The 17,640-nt window shown below is 31.7% G+C and overlaps 1 protein-coding gene across 1 annotated transcript; it reads right to left on the minus strand.

Moving 5' to 3' along the window:
* Window positions 1-2,715: 2,715 nt before the first annotated feature.
* On the minus strand, window positions 2,716-16,609 carry LOC127702685 (monocarboxylate transporter 12-like). The gene is made up of 4 exons (XM_052206986.1): window positions 16,413-16,609; window positions 12,614-12,757; window positions 12,103-12,246; window positions 2,716-3,483 (listed from the first exon to the last, which is right to left on the minus strand). The coding sequence occupies exons 1-4, from the start codon at window positions 16,603-16,605 to the stop codon at window positions 2,744-2,746; spliced, it is 1,221 nt and encodes a 406-aa protein (XP_052062946.1). The 5' UTR covers window positions 16,606-16,609; the 3' UTR covers window positions 2,716-2,743.
* Window positions 16,610-17,640: the final 1,031 nt, after the last annotated feature.

Below are 17,640 nucleotides of genomic sequence, written 5' to 3' on the forward strand. Positions count from 1 at the left end.
GTCAGGAACATCTGGCCTTTGTTAGTCTTGTATGTTTTTTTTAAATTTTGGTTCATTTATATGTTTCGGAGTTTAGTGTGACGTCCATTTTTTCTGAACCAGTATACCTTTTTTGTATAGGGGCCAGCAAAAGCCCACCTCTGGGTGCCGGATTTTCTCGCTGTGTTGAAGACCCATTGGTGGCCTTGAGCTGTTTTCTGCTCTTTGGTCGAGTTGTTGTCATGTTGACACATTCTCCGTTTCCATTCTCAATTTTATTTTTGCAAATAAATTCATCCATTCATTAATTTGAATCAATAGTGCACAACAACGACAATAAAGTAAATTATCTTTTGGTTTTATTATGATATATATATATAACACTGTCCTAAAGCTATAACAATGTAATTTTATTAACTACATTGTCTCAAACATCACCGATGGACTATATACAGCAATATCACATATTTTTAATTCCTTCTTATTTAAGTTAATGTATTGACATGAAAAGATTTGTATTACCGTAATATGGACGCAATTTCTTCTGTTTTCCGTTGTTTAACTGTTGGAACTATAGCTTACAAATAATTTGGATCACATCATGAACTCTTTAATGAAGGCACGGCAAATTGTCAATATTCTAATATATCCATTTAGCTTTTACAAATAATTCGCCAGATCCCTTCCTTTCCTTTATGTTAACAACAATTTGACACAAATAAATTGATATACAAGCAACTTGGAATGAAACCATAGATGGTGATTGTAAATGTTCAAACCGAGGTGATTGAAATGACAAATAAATATGTAGCTTTTTTTATATTGTGTACTTGATCCTTATTATTTATATTTTGCTTCTTTTGTCATTATACTATATTTCATTCTAACTAATCGCTAATCGTTGTTAATCGAAAATTTTAATTGGGTTTAATATTTATTAATATTGTTATGAATGATTAAGTTAAGTACTAGGTTCAGCAATGGGCGTCATAATAAGCCCAATCAAATATCTTTTAATGGCATTAAAAATAAGGTTGGACGTTATCTCCTGAAAAAAAGTGTGTGAACATGCATATCCTTTCATAGTTTAACAAAAGTAAGGAGATACCACGGGAATAATCAGGGATCAAAGGTCGAAGAAGGACGAAACATAAGGCACGTTATACAAATAATACCAGAACACGATATACATTCTTATGAAGCAGTACAGTGCATTGGTGTATCATTATGCAGATAAATCTTTCATAATCATAGAAGGTATTATCTGTTTATCAGTCAGTATTGTGTTATGATTCAGACTGATTGTTTGGTCCTAAACGCTGCAACAAAGTGTCTTCATTCTCCGTTCTGAGTACAAAGCTTTCTTTCTCAATTGTATTTAACGGAACATATTCTCCTTGCAATTTTGTCTTTAGGTCGTTCGGGTTGCCATCAAATGAACTCCTCCCTTTCTCCAATTTCTCTTGCTGTCCATTAATCTCATTAGTCACAGGAAAGATTTTATCGACTCTATCGCATGAAACATCAATGATTGTGTCTGCTACGACTCGCTGACAAGACCAGATATGTGATATCGGACGTTCCAGTAAGCATAATAATACAGCAAGTGAACTGAGAATGCCAACAAAATAAAACGACGAGGTCCAAGATCCAGTTACATCTTCCAGCGAACCTGTACATAAGGTAAACACAAATTTACGTCAACTAAAACAATAATATTTATATTATTTTGAAAAAAATAATGAAATGAGAAAAACAATTAAAGTTCAAAACAGTTGACAATATAAGATAAAAAGCACCAAAGAATATTTAAATTTATCAGCTGTAAAATGATGAGTAATTTAATCCATTTTGCCATCATGATTTGGTTTTGCGTGATGGAATATCTGTGCAACAGATAACCACGGATATGATCCATTTGTCATAGCCACATTCCCCTCTCTCTCGTTTGTGATATTTCCGACTTATCGTTGGATATCTAATTGTTACAAACAAGGCGATAGGTTTCACTAGTGGTGACGAAACTGCTTTTTTTTCCCAGAAAACATGACTTCGCCCCGGTTTTTGATGGGTTTAGTATTACCCAATCTTTAATGTTCTGTGAAACATTGTTTTAACTGTTGATTGTATTTTTTAACAGGGTGTTAAATTGTATTTTTGTTTTTCGATCGACATTTATGCCACCATTTGCAATTTTACCAAGACGTCTAGATGTAAGGAAAGCTATTGCTTGGCAGCGAAAGCCCGAATCAATCAAAAAGAAAAAAAGGTCTAAAACATCACTCCGAGAAACACGCATGCAGAGTAATAACTCATGTTTCGGAAGCAAAAAAATCTTGTTACACATGTCTCGCGAGTCATATTTCCTGGTAATCTTATTGTAATATCTGGAATAGAGGAATAATCGATGTATGCACGAAACACATTAATAGCTTCCATCAAAAATCATCGACGAGACAGCGTAATGTACAAAACAAAATCGTTATGATGATGTTGGGTTCAAACAGAAGTCAATATCCATTCACTCTACAACCAGTAAACATTCAAAGAAAAGAGTAAAATAACATGCAAATGAAATGCATGTTTGTTGGTTTGAATGTATAGTTAAGTTCAATAATCATTATCATTTACCAATACTACTTAATTCTACAAATAAACATTAAAAAACTAAATGCAGACAGATGCACGGACAGGAAACTTATCCTTAGATAAACTTACCGGCCATTGGTTGGCTTATACATATGACTATACCAATACACATCGACTACAAACCAAATGCTGGAGACAAATGTTTTAGCCCAACACAATCAATTATAATTACTTGGTTTAAACCCCAAATTGATCCAGAAAAAGCTCCTATAACAACGGCATAAGCTATTACGGCCGGCTTGTAGGGCAAGTAAGGCATGCAAAATGCTGTGACAGCATATATAAAAGAGCAAATCATAAATATGGTAATTCTAGATATAACATTTTTATCTGCAAACCATCCTAATAATATCCTCCCTACAAGTTCTGATGCACCGAATAAAGAAACTGCTAGCGTAATGGTTTCAATACCAAAACCCAAACCTCGAATATGGCCCGGTAAAATAACTTTATTTGATGTAGTATTTGCTGCTTGTAAGCATATTGCCGTAAGATACACTGTAAATTTTGAATTTTTGAAGAGATCAAATCTAAATATTCGTTTTAAGGCTCCGCATTTTTGCATTTCTTTCTGTCGTGCTTTTGAAAGTTGCCTTTCTTGTATTTGTCTTGTTACATATTTTGGTTGTCTAAGAAACATGCTGACAGGACAAACATGGAAATATATTGCTCCAGCTATTAAAATAGTGCCTTGAAGGCCGTATTTTTCAATCAAATACTTGTACATATACGGAAAGCACATATTGCCTATGCCACTACAAGATGCCATTATTCCAGTTGCTAAACCCCGCTTTTTGTCAAAATAGAAACTCAGGATAGTAGAGCACGGACCAAAGATTAATCCACATCCCAATCCTGTAAAATAGATTATGAAATACAAAGTAAGCACAGTTTTAGAGTGCTAGATTGGCACATCATGAGAAACTATAAATTGTATTATAAATTGTGTAATTAGACTATAGGAAAATCATGTAATGCAAATGTGAAGGCGCTATAAATCCTATTTTGTTCAAACAATCAAAACATTTATAAAATTATGCAAATCAGCTTGAAAGGAATGACACGCTTGATAATGCACCATACGTAATGGGCTATTCCAGAAATAGTCTGTCCCCCCCTATGGAAGACATTGGAATTCCAGATTTTTTTTTCTTGATTTTTTCTAAAATTCCAAAGAAATTTTCTGTCTGGACCAAAAAATTCCAAACTTTTTGTCTGTTAGTGCACTTGCAATTCCATGTATTTTCCAAAGGGACGAATAATTTCCATATAATTTTTACTGGTAGTCATTAAGATTTTCCAGAACAGAAATATTTTGTGACCCATAATTTCCAGGTTTAAAACACAAGAGTTCTGATTAATTCCCTATGTATATGTACATTTCTGGGGAGGGGGACAAAAGTCTGATACAGCGATAGTAGTTTAGAGAATAAATGATATTGATACTATGGAATTTCATTTTGTAGGTTGCACTTTGTAAATACAGCTGTTTCACAGACTGCCTCTTTTGGGGGATACATTTGTATATGTACTCGTTCCCAGATATGATCTACAATGTATATGTTTTATCTCTGACATAGAGACATAACTTGGGAATGTTACCAGTATAGGTAGATATTTATAGGTAGCGGCCAACTTGAATTCTGAGGAAGACCCAAAATGAAGGGAAAGGGGGAGCAGTACAGAATTTTATAAGTATAAGTTCAAACTCTTAGAAGTTCTGGGCATGTAAATGTTGAAAATATGCCGCAGATCCCTATGGTTAGACTTTTGAATAAAATAGTTGTGCATATCAACAACTTTCCATTCTAGGATATATTTTTTGTTATAAAAATTCATACTGAAAGTGGCACAGTTTGAGCTGTAAAGGGGGTTCCTATGGGAAATTGCATTGTCTTCATTTACAGATGTGCAACTTACGATTTTTATCTTGAATTGTTTCATGTATACAAAACTGTTGAATGTTAATCAGGTGCAAATTTCAAAATGATTGGATTAATAGCATCTATGATTAGCATCACTCAGTGGAAAATTATATCACATGGGAAGATAAAAACAAAGAAAATTTGGTTTGACAAATATTTGATGCCTTAATGACCTTTTTAAACACATCAAAAATAAATACTGACATCTGATTAGTTTCAGACTTATGATGTAATCAAATAGATGATCATTTCAACCTAATTATATATTTAGAATTTAATCTGTATTTTTCACCATTAAATTGTGCAATTTGATATCTCCTAAATTTTAGAATGAAATTTAGGGTTTGTCCTATATCATTATAAACAAATGCCAGATTTTGGGTTACTAAATAGCCAGAACATTTACCAATAAACAGCTAATTGATACATCCTTTATTCAAACACACTTGTTTGTCTTCACAGCAGGAAATTGTCTAATTACCACAATATTGTAGATGAATGACCAGAAATGACCAGCTGTGTACTATGACTCTACTATGGATTGCAAAATACTGTTACAAATAAATAGAATGTTATCAGAATCAGTGGCAAACTGTTTTACCGACTTTTGAATTTACACACAGAAGATCCCCCCCTTTTTTTTTTAAATTAATGCAAGGCAATGTGAACTTTTATAAATTGATTATTTGTGTTTAGTGTTTTATTTTCATATGAAAGCATAAAACTTTCTAAGATACGAAAAATAAATATAATAAGAAATGACTGATGTTTGAAGAATTAACCTATTTACAAAAATATTTTTATTGTGTACTGGAATGAAACTTTAGATGATATTGAATGCAATGTTCTCCTACCAATTGAATAATCTGAAAATGTATTCTCTTAACAATGATGTCTAAAATTTGACATGAGTTTTGAAATTTAAAAAGTTTATAAAAATTCATTACACAAAAAAACTGACATGCTTAAGTCATCCTATTTTACAATTTACTATTTGTCAAGCCTGCAACTAGAGTTCCCCAAGCTAGACATAGCAATCCTTCTCTCTAGTGTCATCAACATTTAAAGGAGTAGGTCCGGTAAGGGCCAATTTTGGCCTCAAATTTCAGGTACATCTGATGAAAGATTTTGGGCACTTTTTAAACACATAAGTGTCTTCTTCAGTCGATTCAATTAGTTGATGTGAAAGATTTCAACTGATTAAGTCATTAAAGACGGCAAAATTCAAGCTCATATATATAAAAAATCTATCAAATATGCCATAAAATGTCACTTTTCAGATGTTTTTTTGTCAAAAATGAAAGTGGCCGCATTCGTGTTCATTCTCAACCCTTTATATATGTTATGTATTATCATCAAATACAACATACATCTAAATATTGAGACTGAACACAAATGCGGCCACTTCCATTTTGACGGAAACCGTTTAAAAATTAGCTAATTGTGAAGATTGCAGTAATTTTGCATGATTTAACGATGCTAGTACCCGATACATGTGCATTGTATTGTCAAAAAAAAGCCCATACATATGTAACAGAAGTATTCTTATCTTTTCAATAAATAGCTGAAAGTTTACATTTTAACAATTTTGTAAAACTGCTATATTTTGGGGCCAAAAAGGGGTCTTACTGGGGTACTCCTTTGTTTTGGGTTAATTTCTTTTTTATTTAAGTCAATAGCTTTGTTAAATATTCATGGAATTTTGCTTAACTGACAGACGCTTCTTCTATACAAAGACAGCATCCAGAGATTATTATTCTTTTTCAATATTTCACTGATATAATGGACTAAGATTTTTTTGCACTAACATATATTGTTTACAAAACTTTGAAATTTTCAAAAAACTAAGGATTTTTTATTCCAGGAATAGATTACCTTAGCTGTATTTGGCAAAATCTCTTTGGAATTTTGGGTCCCCAATGCTCTTCAACTTCATAAAATTGAGAATGGAAATGGGGAATGTGTCAAAGAGACAACAACCCGACCATAGAGCAGACAACATAATCTATTAGGTCTTTTATTAAACTTTTTGGATTCGAGCATCACTGTTGAGTCTTTTGTAGATAAAACCCTAGTCTGGTGTTCACAATTTTAAGCCTGGTATCAATAATGTGGTTTGTTAGACTTCAAAATAACTTTGTTAAAGCATTATGGAATGATTGATATATTGATTGAATGATTGGTGTTGATGCCACTTCAGCACTATTGTGCTATTTTGTGGCGGTCAGTTTTTATTGGGTGGAGGAAGCCATAGAGAACCATGACATTCGGTAGAAAAACTAACAAATTAGTCAATAATGATTGGAGTTTAGGGCACCTGCCATGTGCGGGATTCAAAACCTCATAGTTGACAGGCTAAATATACAGTAGTTAGAATACTTAGACCTCTTGGGCACTAAGGCCCCTGGAATGATATAAATAGCTTCTTCAAGATCAAGAGTAAAATTTTAAAATATTTGTTTCATTTCTTATATTTTACAGATAAATGGCATATTTGAAGTTATTATTTAGATATAGTATTGGGTTAAGTATTAAGATATCAATAACTATAGAATTTCAAGAACAAGGACAGAAGTTTCTTCTTGACAAAAACATTGCAATTAAGAAAAAAATAGTTGGTTTTTTTTTGTTATCTCTTCTCAATATTACTGATGATTAGTTTCTTCATACTTGATAAATACCCGACATGTAGAGTAAAATTTTGTATTTTCCGACCATTCTTCCATAATTTACTAATAAATATTATTTCACAGTCAACATTTAGGTAAGTGAAAGATTTTGAATAACTTTTGTCAAACCTTTGTGGAATTTTACAAAACTTAGACAGAAGCTTTCTTGTAAATCAAGAAATAGAACCCTGAACAAATTTTGATTAATTTTTATATATAAATAAATTAAAGATAAAAACATATCTTACAATAATTTAAATCGAAGAGATACACAGGGTCATATGCAGAAGTGTATTTAGGGGGGGGGGGGGGGCTGCCTTATAGAGCTAGCACTAATCTAATAAGCAACATTTTAATTCAAAAAGACACAATTTTTTAGTTGACAAGATAAATTAAGAGTACAAATTAAACATCCAAATATCATTTTCTGTGATTAGGGATAATTTCATAGAATTTGATCCAATATCCACACATTTTGGTGCAAATCATATCTCTGGCCTTTCATGGATACTGTGCTATGTAGCAATGTTTTGGTTTTTTCCGGAATTGTATTTATAATTAAAGGGAAACCTTCATCAGAGACCACCCCTATTGTTTTTTTTTTTCATTTATTTCTTTTTTTATTACTGTTCAAAGTTTAAAAAAAAAATTTAATATCTTTTTCTATTTATTATTATGGTATTTTTACCATGCCCATTTTATATAAATTTTATTGTTTATCAGTAAATTTCATAGTATAGTTTTATTTGCAATATTTTTAAAATCTGTTTGTTTTAGGATTTTATAACATGGGCTTTCATATTTTATTGTTAATACTTATATATGTGAATGGATATATGTTGTAAAGCGCTATGGGTAATTTTAATATTATATAAATCGCTGTTATAAATACTGTATAATAATAATAATAATTGTTATAGTTTTTTGATTTGTTAATTTAAATTTGAATTTTGATTTTTTGATTTTCTAACTATTTCAACCTACATGTATTTCAATAAAATTTAATGTTGAATTAAGTGTTTCATGGTAAGAATTTTGTCCTAAGAATATCAGTTTACTTGTGTGGTTTACATGATGATGGTCATTAATTAGTTCTGCACAGTGAAATATTTTGTAGGAACTGTGATGTTCATACAAATAATTTTATAGCTCATTTCACTAATTCACCAATGTTCTATTTCTTTTGAATCCTATTGATAGGTTTTTATGGGATTGGGCATCAATTGTAGTATCTGTTTTAAAAAGATGCCAGTATTTCCTGAATACTTTTTGAAGTTTTTCTGCTTGAGAATGATAATATGTAATGAATGATACATTACATCTATTTTCAACTTTGTTCTTTTTCTTAAAAAATTGGGTGGTTTGAGTTTTTATGAAGATATTGGAATTTTTCAGTATTCTTTCAAAAGCATTTCATATCTAAAACATCAGTATTTTTCGAAGGGTTCATCTTTGAAGATTTATGGAATGATTATTGCATTCATCAGTGAACTTTAGCAAGAATTTGCATTTTTAAACAGGAAATCCAATTTCAATTACTATTTATTTAGTGGTAGGGATGAGATGCTAAAAAGTTCACCATGGTCACTATTTCAAGCTTCATTATATATGATCAAATCTGGAAATTTAGATGAAGGTCAAGTTTTCCACTTGCCTATTTATATCACAAGTGTCTGAAACTAATCAGATGTCAGGATCTTTTGAAGTGGTAAAACAACAGTTGTAAATGTATCCAATAGTGGTCAAATCAATTATCTCTCTATTAATTTTCCCATAGGCATTCTTACCAGCTATTAACTTGCTGTTTGTGCTTTTAATCCCATTGTTTAGACATTTTCACCTAATTAACATTAAAAATATGTAATAATGTAAAACTACATATTTTTAATTTTACACTTTGAGAGTGTTGACCATAAGAGAAATAGGTTTAATAACTTGAGAAAATTGGATATCGCTGATATCAACTCTTGTTATTTAATTTAATTACTAATAATAAACTCGCCACAGGCTACTTTATTATTATATTGAAATTAAATAACTCCAGTTGAAATCAAGCAATATAATTTCAATTCTCACTTGTTATATGAAACCAATAAGTACAGCCTTCAACATGGAGCCTAGGCTCACACAGCATAGTAAGCTAGAATGGGCCTGAAAATGACCAGTGTGAAACAATACAGATGAGAAAAACTAATGGCCAAATTGATATACAAAACAATAAATGAAAAACAAATATGAAATACAGTAATAAGCGACAACCACTTAAATTACAGGCTTCTGACTTAGGACAGATATATATATATATAGAAAATATATGCAGTGAGGTTAAAAAACGTATGTGCTGGATCCAAATTCTCCTGGGATAGTGGTGTATTTGTCTGCAATGACAAGACTTTATATACACTGGTAAACATATTGGCTAACAGTTCTTCTAGTCAGGGATTTGTTTGCGCTTAACTTTTAAACACACTTCTTTTGGTTACGGCTGCATATATGTTACTTACTAAGTATAAAATTCCAGTTTTTTTGGCACATTTAGAAAAAAAAAACAGATAAATTCCAGACAAAAGAAATAAAATCGATGTCTTCCATAGGTATTGCTTCTAATCTTTACACTAAAATTTCCAGACAAATTTCCAGCATCATGAAAAAAATTCCAGTATATTTAAGTTTTATAATGCGTTTAAAATCTGGAATTCCCGGAAATATTTCCATGGATTTTTTTTTTTACATCTTATGTCTTCCATAGGGGGGGGGGGGGGACAGAATATTTCTGGAATAGCCCAATTGAGAAAACAACACTAGAACGCAAAAAAGACTTCTTTTGGACATGGATGAAGGGAAATGGGAAATTAAACGTCAAGTTAAGGCAAAATCAATTACAACAGCCACACTATGGATTAAATGAAAAAAAAAAAAAAAAATCCGGTCTGTGCTTTAACGACGTGTCCTGAAGGTAATTAAAATAATATCATCTGAGATATTTTAAAAGACAACTGTAATGCAGCGCTTAGAATTAGCAATTATGCCGTTCAATGTACTTCATTGACACGAAATAATGTATACGCTCATGTCCATTTTTCGTTATAAAGGTGTGTATTCTGTCTTAACTTATCTCAACTTTGGATTTCAATCTTGAACCTTTTACCACCGTTGGACTTTTTAAATCAGTTTCAAATTATATATATATATAATTAACCGCATTTATTCATTCCATCAAGGTCAGAAGTCCGTAAACAGCTGTAAACACCTCGCCTTGTCAAAATATATTACTTATCCACAAGTAATGAAGACCTAGAAGAAATTCCCCGTACTAAGGATAAACAAATGCTTAGTAACTAATTCTAAAATGGTTGTTTTCATTGCGTTTTTCGATGATGCAGCTTTATTGGTATCTAAGAACAAACAATAGTCGTACCATCAACTAGATACATATAAAATTCGGAAGACCATTGTAACATTCTATCATTGAATTAAAAAAGACCCATAAACTGATCAAATCATAACGACATAACATTTAATCCGTCTGGTGCTATTTTGAAATTTCGATGTTGACCATTGAAATTGTACAAATGTAATCACTTGTCATAAGTATTTCTGATTTACATATATGACTCTTGAAAATGTACAAATGTAGTCACAATGTTACAATGTCTCATATTTTTACTGGATACCTAAACTTCACATAATCCTCATAAAAACCCTGTATAGCCGATTCGTAAAGTTTTCGACTTAACATCTTTTTAACATCTTACCACCATTATTTCCATCGTAGAAGATGGCCTTTAGAAATAGTGTGATGAGGTATATTTAATGGTGTGGAGTTTTAAAAATTCTACAGATCTACTCTAAAATCTTCAATATGTTGTGTCATTGGCAATCATAACATATCACCCTATTTATATATCATGTATATTTACAATTTACAGAATTAACAAACCCCTTTGATTTTCTACGCTTAACAGATACTATTCTCAATGTTCGACTTCATCATCTCATTTAACAGAGCTTTGTCTACAAAAATGGGAAACCGTGATGTCTTACTTTGTGAAGAACGACACTGATTCCCACAACAAATGCACCAAAGATATAATCATTACTATGAATTTTTGATCGACAACCTAATTGAGGAGTTTGGTGGATTATTATTTCAGCAGACAGTCGGTATTCCAATGTGCACAACTATTGACCGACTTGTTTTGTACTCATTTGGAGCAGAATCATATAGAACCTTCTCAAAGACAAAGCTAGAGAAAAAGCATCCTGCAAAGTTCTTTTATTCAATTTTCAGATATATTGATGATGTTCTGTCACTCTGGCAGGTGATAAATGCATATCAGGAGACGCTTACCCTGTCGACACTACCGGTCTGGCTCCTTTTGGAGGTCATGCGATTTCCTCATTTTCTGTTTGTTACCTTGATGTGTCTCTTCCTAATCGATTTACGAAAGTTGAACATCGGTAAACATGTCTCCTTAACTGACAATTCATGATAAAAATCGACGAGGACAGTCATCACTCCAGTATCGTAAGCTATATTCATACCATACATCCTGGTTGACCGAGCGGCCTACGTGGCTGGACGCAGTGCAAGCGGATTTACCGTCGTGTCACAGAAGCATGGGTTTAAATGCTACTGAGAAAAGGACAACAATTTGCAACAACAAATTTGCCGATGAAAAGAAGTTGGGCTTTAAGCATATATTGTAGTAAGTATAATTTGTGGTGTTAGCCTTGTATAACCCTATCAGAATGGCCTAAATATATATTAATTAAGTGTGATTATCTTAGAAAACAAATCCATGACCACATAGTGTGAATAGTTTGACCTTCAAATCCTAATTTAAAATCCGGAAACAGAGAAATGAAATACAATTTACCTGTAATTATCCCGTAGGTGAGATAAAGGAATTCTAGTTGAGGCACAAACGCACTTGCAGTCTGACCTATCAGTACTAAACAGCTTCCTATCCCTATTACCACTCTGTATGTATATCTTTCACCAAGATAGTTGGATACAGGAGCTAGGAATATAACAATAATGAAATGATGAAATCTAGTTAATAGATTTGAACATGATGAAATATAGTAATTTTGCTAATATAAAAATAGAAAAAAAAACCAAATGTAATAACATTAACGGTACCAATGCTACTGCACCAAATGCGCATTTCGCCAATAAATGTCTCTTTGGTGATTATCGAGGCTAAGATATTTGAAAAAAAAATTGAGAAAGATTAAAATTGAGGAGATGAAAACATTTCCAATATAATGTCATGAATTTAACTTGAATACTTTATCAGGAAACAACGACGTTTAAAAAGAAATTACACATTAGATGAACATTTCATAGAATGAAATAAAAGTGACGCAATTTTCCATATATCTTACCTAGTCCAAAGTAGAGAAATAAAAGGACTCCCGGAATTCCTGCCGTATTTCCAGCTCCGCCATCATAGTAGTCTAACAGTTCTGTGTACAGCACACCAAAAGATTTTACACTACCAGGCACAATAATGTAGACGATACAACTAACTGAAATTAAGCAAATATATATATTTTGCATCAGAACATTTCATATAAATTAAATGACTTTTTTGTTTGTTTGTTTGTTTGTATATGTTTATAAATATTGTAAGGACAGGAAACCACAAATACACTTAACTTCAATGCATATAATTAAGAACGAATTTTCAAATTTCGTGAACAATCACACCAAATGATTATCGTTTTGAAAATGTACTATAAAAGTCCTTGATAAACGTCACTCATCAGTAAATGGAGTTTTAATCTGAAACTGCCTTTCTGATCTTCATACCATCTGTACTGTCTAATTTGCATAACATGTAAATTCTTGGGTTTTTCTTTATATACTGTATTTGTAGTAATCCCAGTATGATTCTGTCATATAGTAAGTATTACAAAGTGTTTTAAACAGGCAAATACATTGTAACAGCTAATAAAGATCCTTAAAATAATCTAACAATTTTTTTTGACAGTTAACAAAATGTCTGACTAGTACTGTAATCAGCGCAGTGGATATGTTGAAATAATACTAAAAAAATTGAACATGACTTATACATTTATTTTAAGTCTTTAAAGATGGCCATTTCAGTTCATAATCTATTCACTTATGTGTTAGTTTTGATATCCCTTATAATCTGTTATATTCCATCAGCTAACTTGAAAAGTTTCGAAATCGTCTTTCACCTACAAATTTATTTCATTTTCTGAAAGCGAATAATGTAATCTTTCATTTGAAAACTGGCATTTCTCATAAAGAGCTTGAAAATGATATAATTTGACAGTCTCTTTAACCTAAGCATTTGAACATAGTAATGCATCTCTCCCCTTCTGAGATTACTGTTAAAACATTATTTATTTGTCCCAAAAATTTCTTGTTTAATTCCGACTATATATTGTATGCTCCTCAAACATTTTTGCCGAAAATTATTTTTATTATTTTTTAGGGATACAATATTATCGACTACGATTAATCTTAATGGATTCCTACAATCCTATATTTTTGCGGGACAACATTATAAATGTATATAATGGTATTTTCTTGTACATGTAGCAAGATACGGTTGCGCTTTTTCCAGTTGATTGTTTTTTTCATAATTTTTGTACTTAGGGAACACTTATAAAAAAAGGGAGATGTGGTATGATTGTCAACGAGACAACTATCCACCAAAGTTCAAATGAAGTCGATATAAGCAATTATAGGCAACAGTACGGCCTTCAACAATGAGAAAAACCCATACCGTATAGTCGGCTATAAAAGGCCCCGACATGAAAAATATGAAACAATTCAATTGAGAAAACTTACGGCCTAATTTATAACAAAACAATTTACGAAAAACAAATATGATAGACGTCAACCAACGACAACCACTGAACTACAGGCTCCTGATTTGGGACAGGCACATAAAGAATGTGGTGGGGTTAAATAGTTTTGTGAGCGCTCAACCCTCCCCTAACCTGGGACAGTGGTGTAACAGCACCACATAAGAACAAACTCTAAAAATCAGTTGAAAAAGGCTAAACTCACCAGATCGATACAAAGAAAAACGTCAAACAAAAACACAGACAGGACGTGGCAGGGTATATATCCATCCCACATACCTAACAACAAAAAAGACACTAATTATATATCTGAGAGTACTCGCAGTTACTGACAGCTAGTTCAAAGCCAATAAAAACTAATAAAAAAAGCATGTATCTAAGACTAAAATATCAATCAGTACACATCCAGCATCCAATGGTTAAGTGTAAAGACGTCATTACCAGTCAGAGAAAAACATGACCTTGTGCAATGCCAAAATATAAGTATCGACAGATTGTAGTACTGTGAAAGTACATATGTGTAAAATTTAGTAGGGTTTCAATTTACTGATAACGAAATCAATGTTAATATCAATAAAAACAATATTCAAAGATTTAATTACAGTATTGAATATGTAACCTTTTAGAATAAGTTTATTTAAAGAATTTATAAATATACCCGGATCGTTAACAACATCGCCGTAAAATTTAGGGTGTGCTATTCCGTTTGAAATAAGTTTTCTAAAGGTACAGCCAAACTTGCAAACCAAATCTTTGAATCTATGGAAAAAGTTAGAAAAAGTTTTAAGTAATTAAAGGAAACGAAATCCCTGACTTAATAATTTACCAGTAATGCATAGATTACGCTCATTGAAATCCAAAACGTCAGACACGGGCATAACGAACGAGTTGAGATATATAAACACCGTAAGATGGTGCCAGAGGAACAAGATATATAAACACCGTAAGATGGTGCCACCGTCCAAAAAAGGAAAACTTACAATAGGGAAAGAAAAATAGTTTTCTGTGAATTTCCATTTTATAAACTGAAGTTTCTTGAATCATATTTGTATATCAGGGTAAAGAAACTTTCAATTTGGCATGTACTTTTATATCACTGATTATTAAAAAAATCATTAGCCATGTCCCAACAAAAGCCGCAGAAAAAAAACCCAAACTTGTTCTGTATTTTATTCAAGAAGGTAATGGAAAATTATATAAAGTCTATTTATTTTGATTATATAGTTTGATCATATACACTTATTTCAAAATTAACTGATTATAAATGTATTAAATGCAGATTGAATAATATGTTTTATCGATTTCAGAAATATAAGTTGAAATAGAAAATGAATACTACATCTACTTGTTGAACTATGCCTGAAGCCAGCTAAGACTTCCTCGTCCGACGTGTCCTCCGTGACATCGTTGTCATCAGACAAAGAACAACATGTCCCGGTTTAATGTTCTTTACGATGATCCTGTAAATTTTCTTTAGCTGGTTGGTGAGTTAACAGAAGCGAAAGATACAAAAGGGATAGTCAAGCTCATAAGTCGAAAATGAAACGTTTATGCCATGGCAAACCAAGGCAAATGACAAAACGGTTTATTTCAAGAAAACCGCTGCATCAACAATATTGAAACTATAATCGACCTTACTTAATAAAGAGTATTTTAAAGTAAACAGCTATAGCGTTATTTACCTTAAGCAAAGAAACTCATTCAAAAGGCAGGCTCTTGGTGCCGTTTTGAACTTTTATTACAGGAATAAAATTATTTTTTATTTTGTTCCTTTTTTGTCTGATGTAAGAACAAAAATTTTAACCTATATTTTTGGCAAAAGTCTTAAAGGAACAAAATAAATTTTCCATTATTGGTTATGCATTAGTGCATCAATCCTCGTTTGGAGTAAACAAAAGTCTGTAAAACTTTTGCCAAAATATAGGTTAAAATAATTTCGGTTATTACATCAGACAAAAAGGAACAAAATAAATTTTGATTGTGAACTTTTATGATATTATCCATAATCTATGTTCTTCAGTAAACAGTTTAAAAAAATCGAAACTAATTCTTAATAAAAATAGTTCTAGTCATAGTGAAATCTACACATGTCCGTTCTGAAATCAAATACGTATTGAAAATTATAATTCACTCAGGCAAATTACGCTCTTAAATAATAAAAAAAAGATGAAAGTAAATTTCAGATGTATTTAACTAGACAATAACGTATAAAAATACATAATGTTGTACATAGCATATTTAATGAATATTGACTTTAAAATTTTACACTAGTACAAAATTTAAAAGTACCCTTTTCTTCATAAAAAGAAAAGTAATCTAACTATAAAAAATAGCTAACGCATACCTATCAAGATAAACCAAGCATATCCCTTATCAGTGCCATCCTCTTTCTGTACGGACCTTTGGATACTATCATCAGTTAAGAAGGGGATGTGAGTTGTATCACTATCATCATGAAGTTCCTGGCTATCATGCAGAGTTGAATTTCTATGAACGGAAAGATTTTCGGTATATTCCTTATCTTTGCTGTGCGACATATTTTTTTACCTTCTATGTCTAAATTCATTAACAATCATACACAATGAACCAGGATACAAAATACGAACGCAAGATTGCATGAATTGATAACTTTAATAAGATTTCCCTATTTCTAAAAATATACAATTTTTGTAAATTTTCCATTATTGGTTATGCATAAGTGCATCAATCGTCGTTTGGAGTAAACAAATATAAAAGTCCGTAAGACTTTTGCCAAAAATTAAGGTTAAAATTGATCTTATTACATCAGACAAAAAGGAATAAAAGACAGTCATTGTGGAATTAAGGAGTTATAAAAATATTTAAAAAAAGAACAAAATAGGTATTCGCAAAGAAAGGTTATGGTGTATAATCTAATGACACAAAATCCTGTAATGAAAATTCAAAACGGCACCAAGAGCCTGCCTTTTGAATGGGTTTCTTTGGTTAAGGTAAATAACGCTACAGCTGTTTACTTACGAACATAGATTATTGGTAATATCATAAAAGTTCACAATCATACCAGCAGAATAAAAACATGTTTAAACAAGAATGTGTCCATAGTACATGATTGTTCTACTCGCACTATCATTTTCTATGCTCAGTGGACCGTTTGGGGAATTTGGCATTAAAATTAAAAAAGATAATATCATAGGGAACACGTGTACTAAATTTCAAGTTGATTGGACATCAAAAACTATCTTGACCAAACACTTTAACCTGAAGCGGGACAAACGGACGGACTAACGGACGGACAAACGGACAGACGAACGGACGGACGAACGAACGGACGAACAGACCGAAAAACATAATGCCCCTAAGTGGCATAAAAAAATTGAAATGTGCCTGACAATCTTTCGGTAAAATACAAAAGCAAAAAAAACCCTTCAGACAGTTACGGTACACCAATATAATTGTTGGATAAATATTCATGTGGAAATTTTATGAATAGGACAAAATACGGATGGACTACACCACAATTTTGATAAAATACATTTCAAACGACAAAGGTGAAGAACTACACATATGAGAAGTTACCTAAAGAATACATACGC

This window comes from Mytilus californianus, unplaced genomic scaffold (assembly GCF_021869535.1).
Source record: "Mytilus californianus isolate M0D057914Y unplaced genomic scaffold, xbMytCali1.0.p SCAF_5, whole genome shotgun sequence".
In the NCBI taxonomy this organism is placed as follows: domain Eukaryota; kingdom Metazoa; phylum Mollusca; class Bivalvia; order Mytilida; family Mytilidae; genus Mytilus; species Mytilus californianus.

Excerpts from the sequence above, each read along its gene's own strand:
- LOC127702685 (XM_052206986.1), bottom strand. The coding sequence starts at position 16,605 with ATGTCGCACAGCAAAGATAAGGAATATACCGAAAATCTTTCCGTTCAT. Across the intron at positions 12,247-12,613 it reads ATTTCTCTACTTTGGACTAG|CTCCTGTATCCAACTATCTT; the intron begins GTAAGATATATG and ends TTATATTCCTAG. Across the intron at positions 3,484-12,102 it reads CACCTACGGGATAATTACAG|GATTGGGATGTGGATTAATC; the intron begins GTAAATTGTATT and ends TCTATTTTACAG.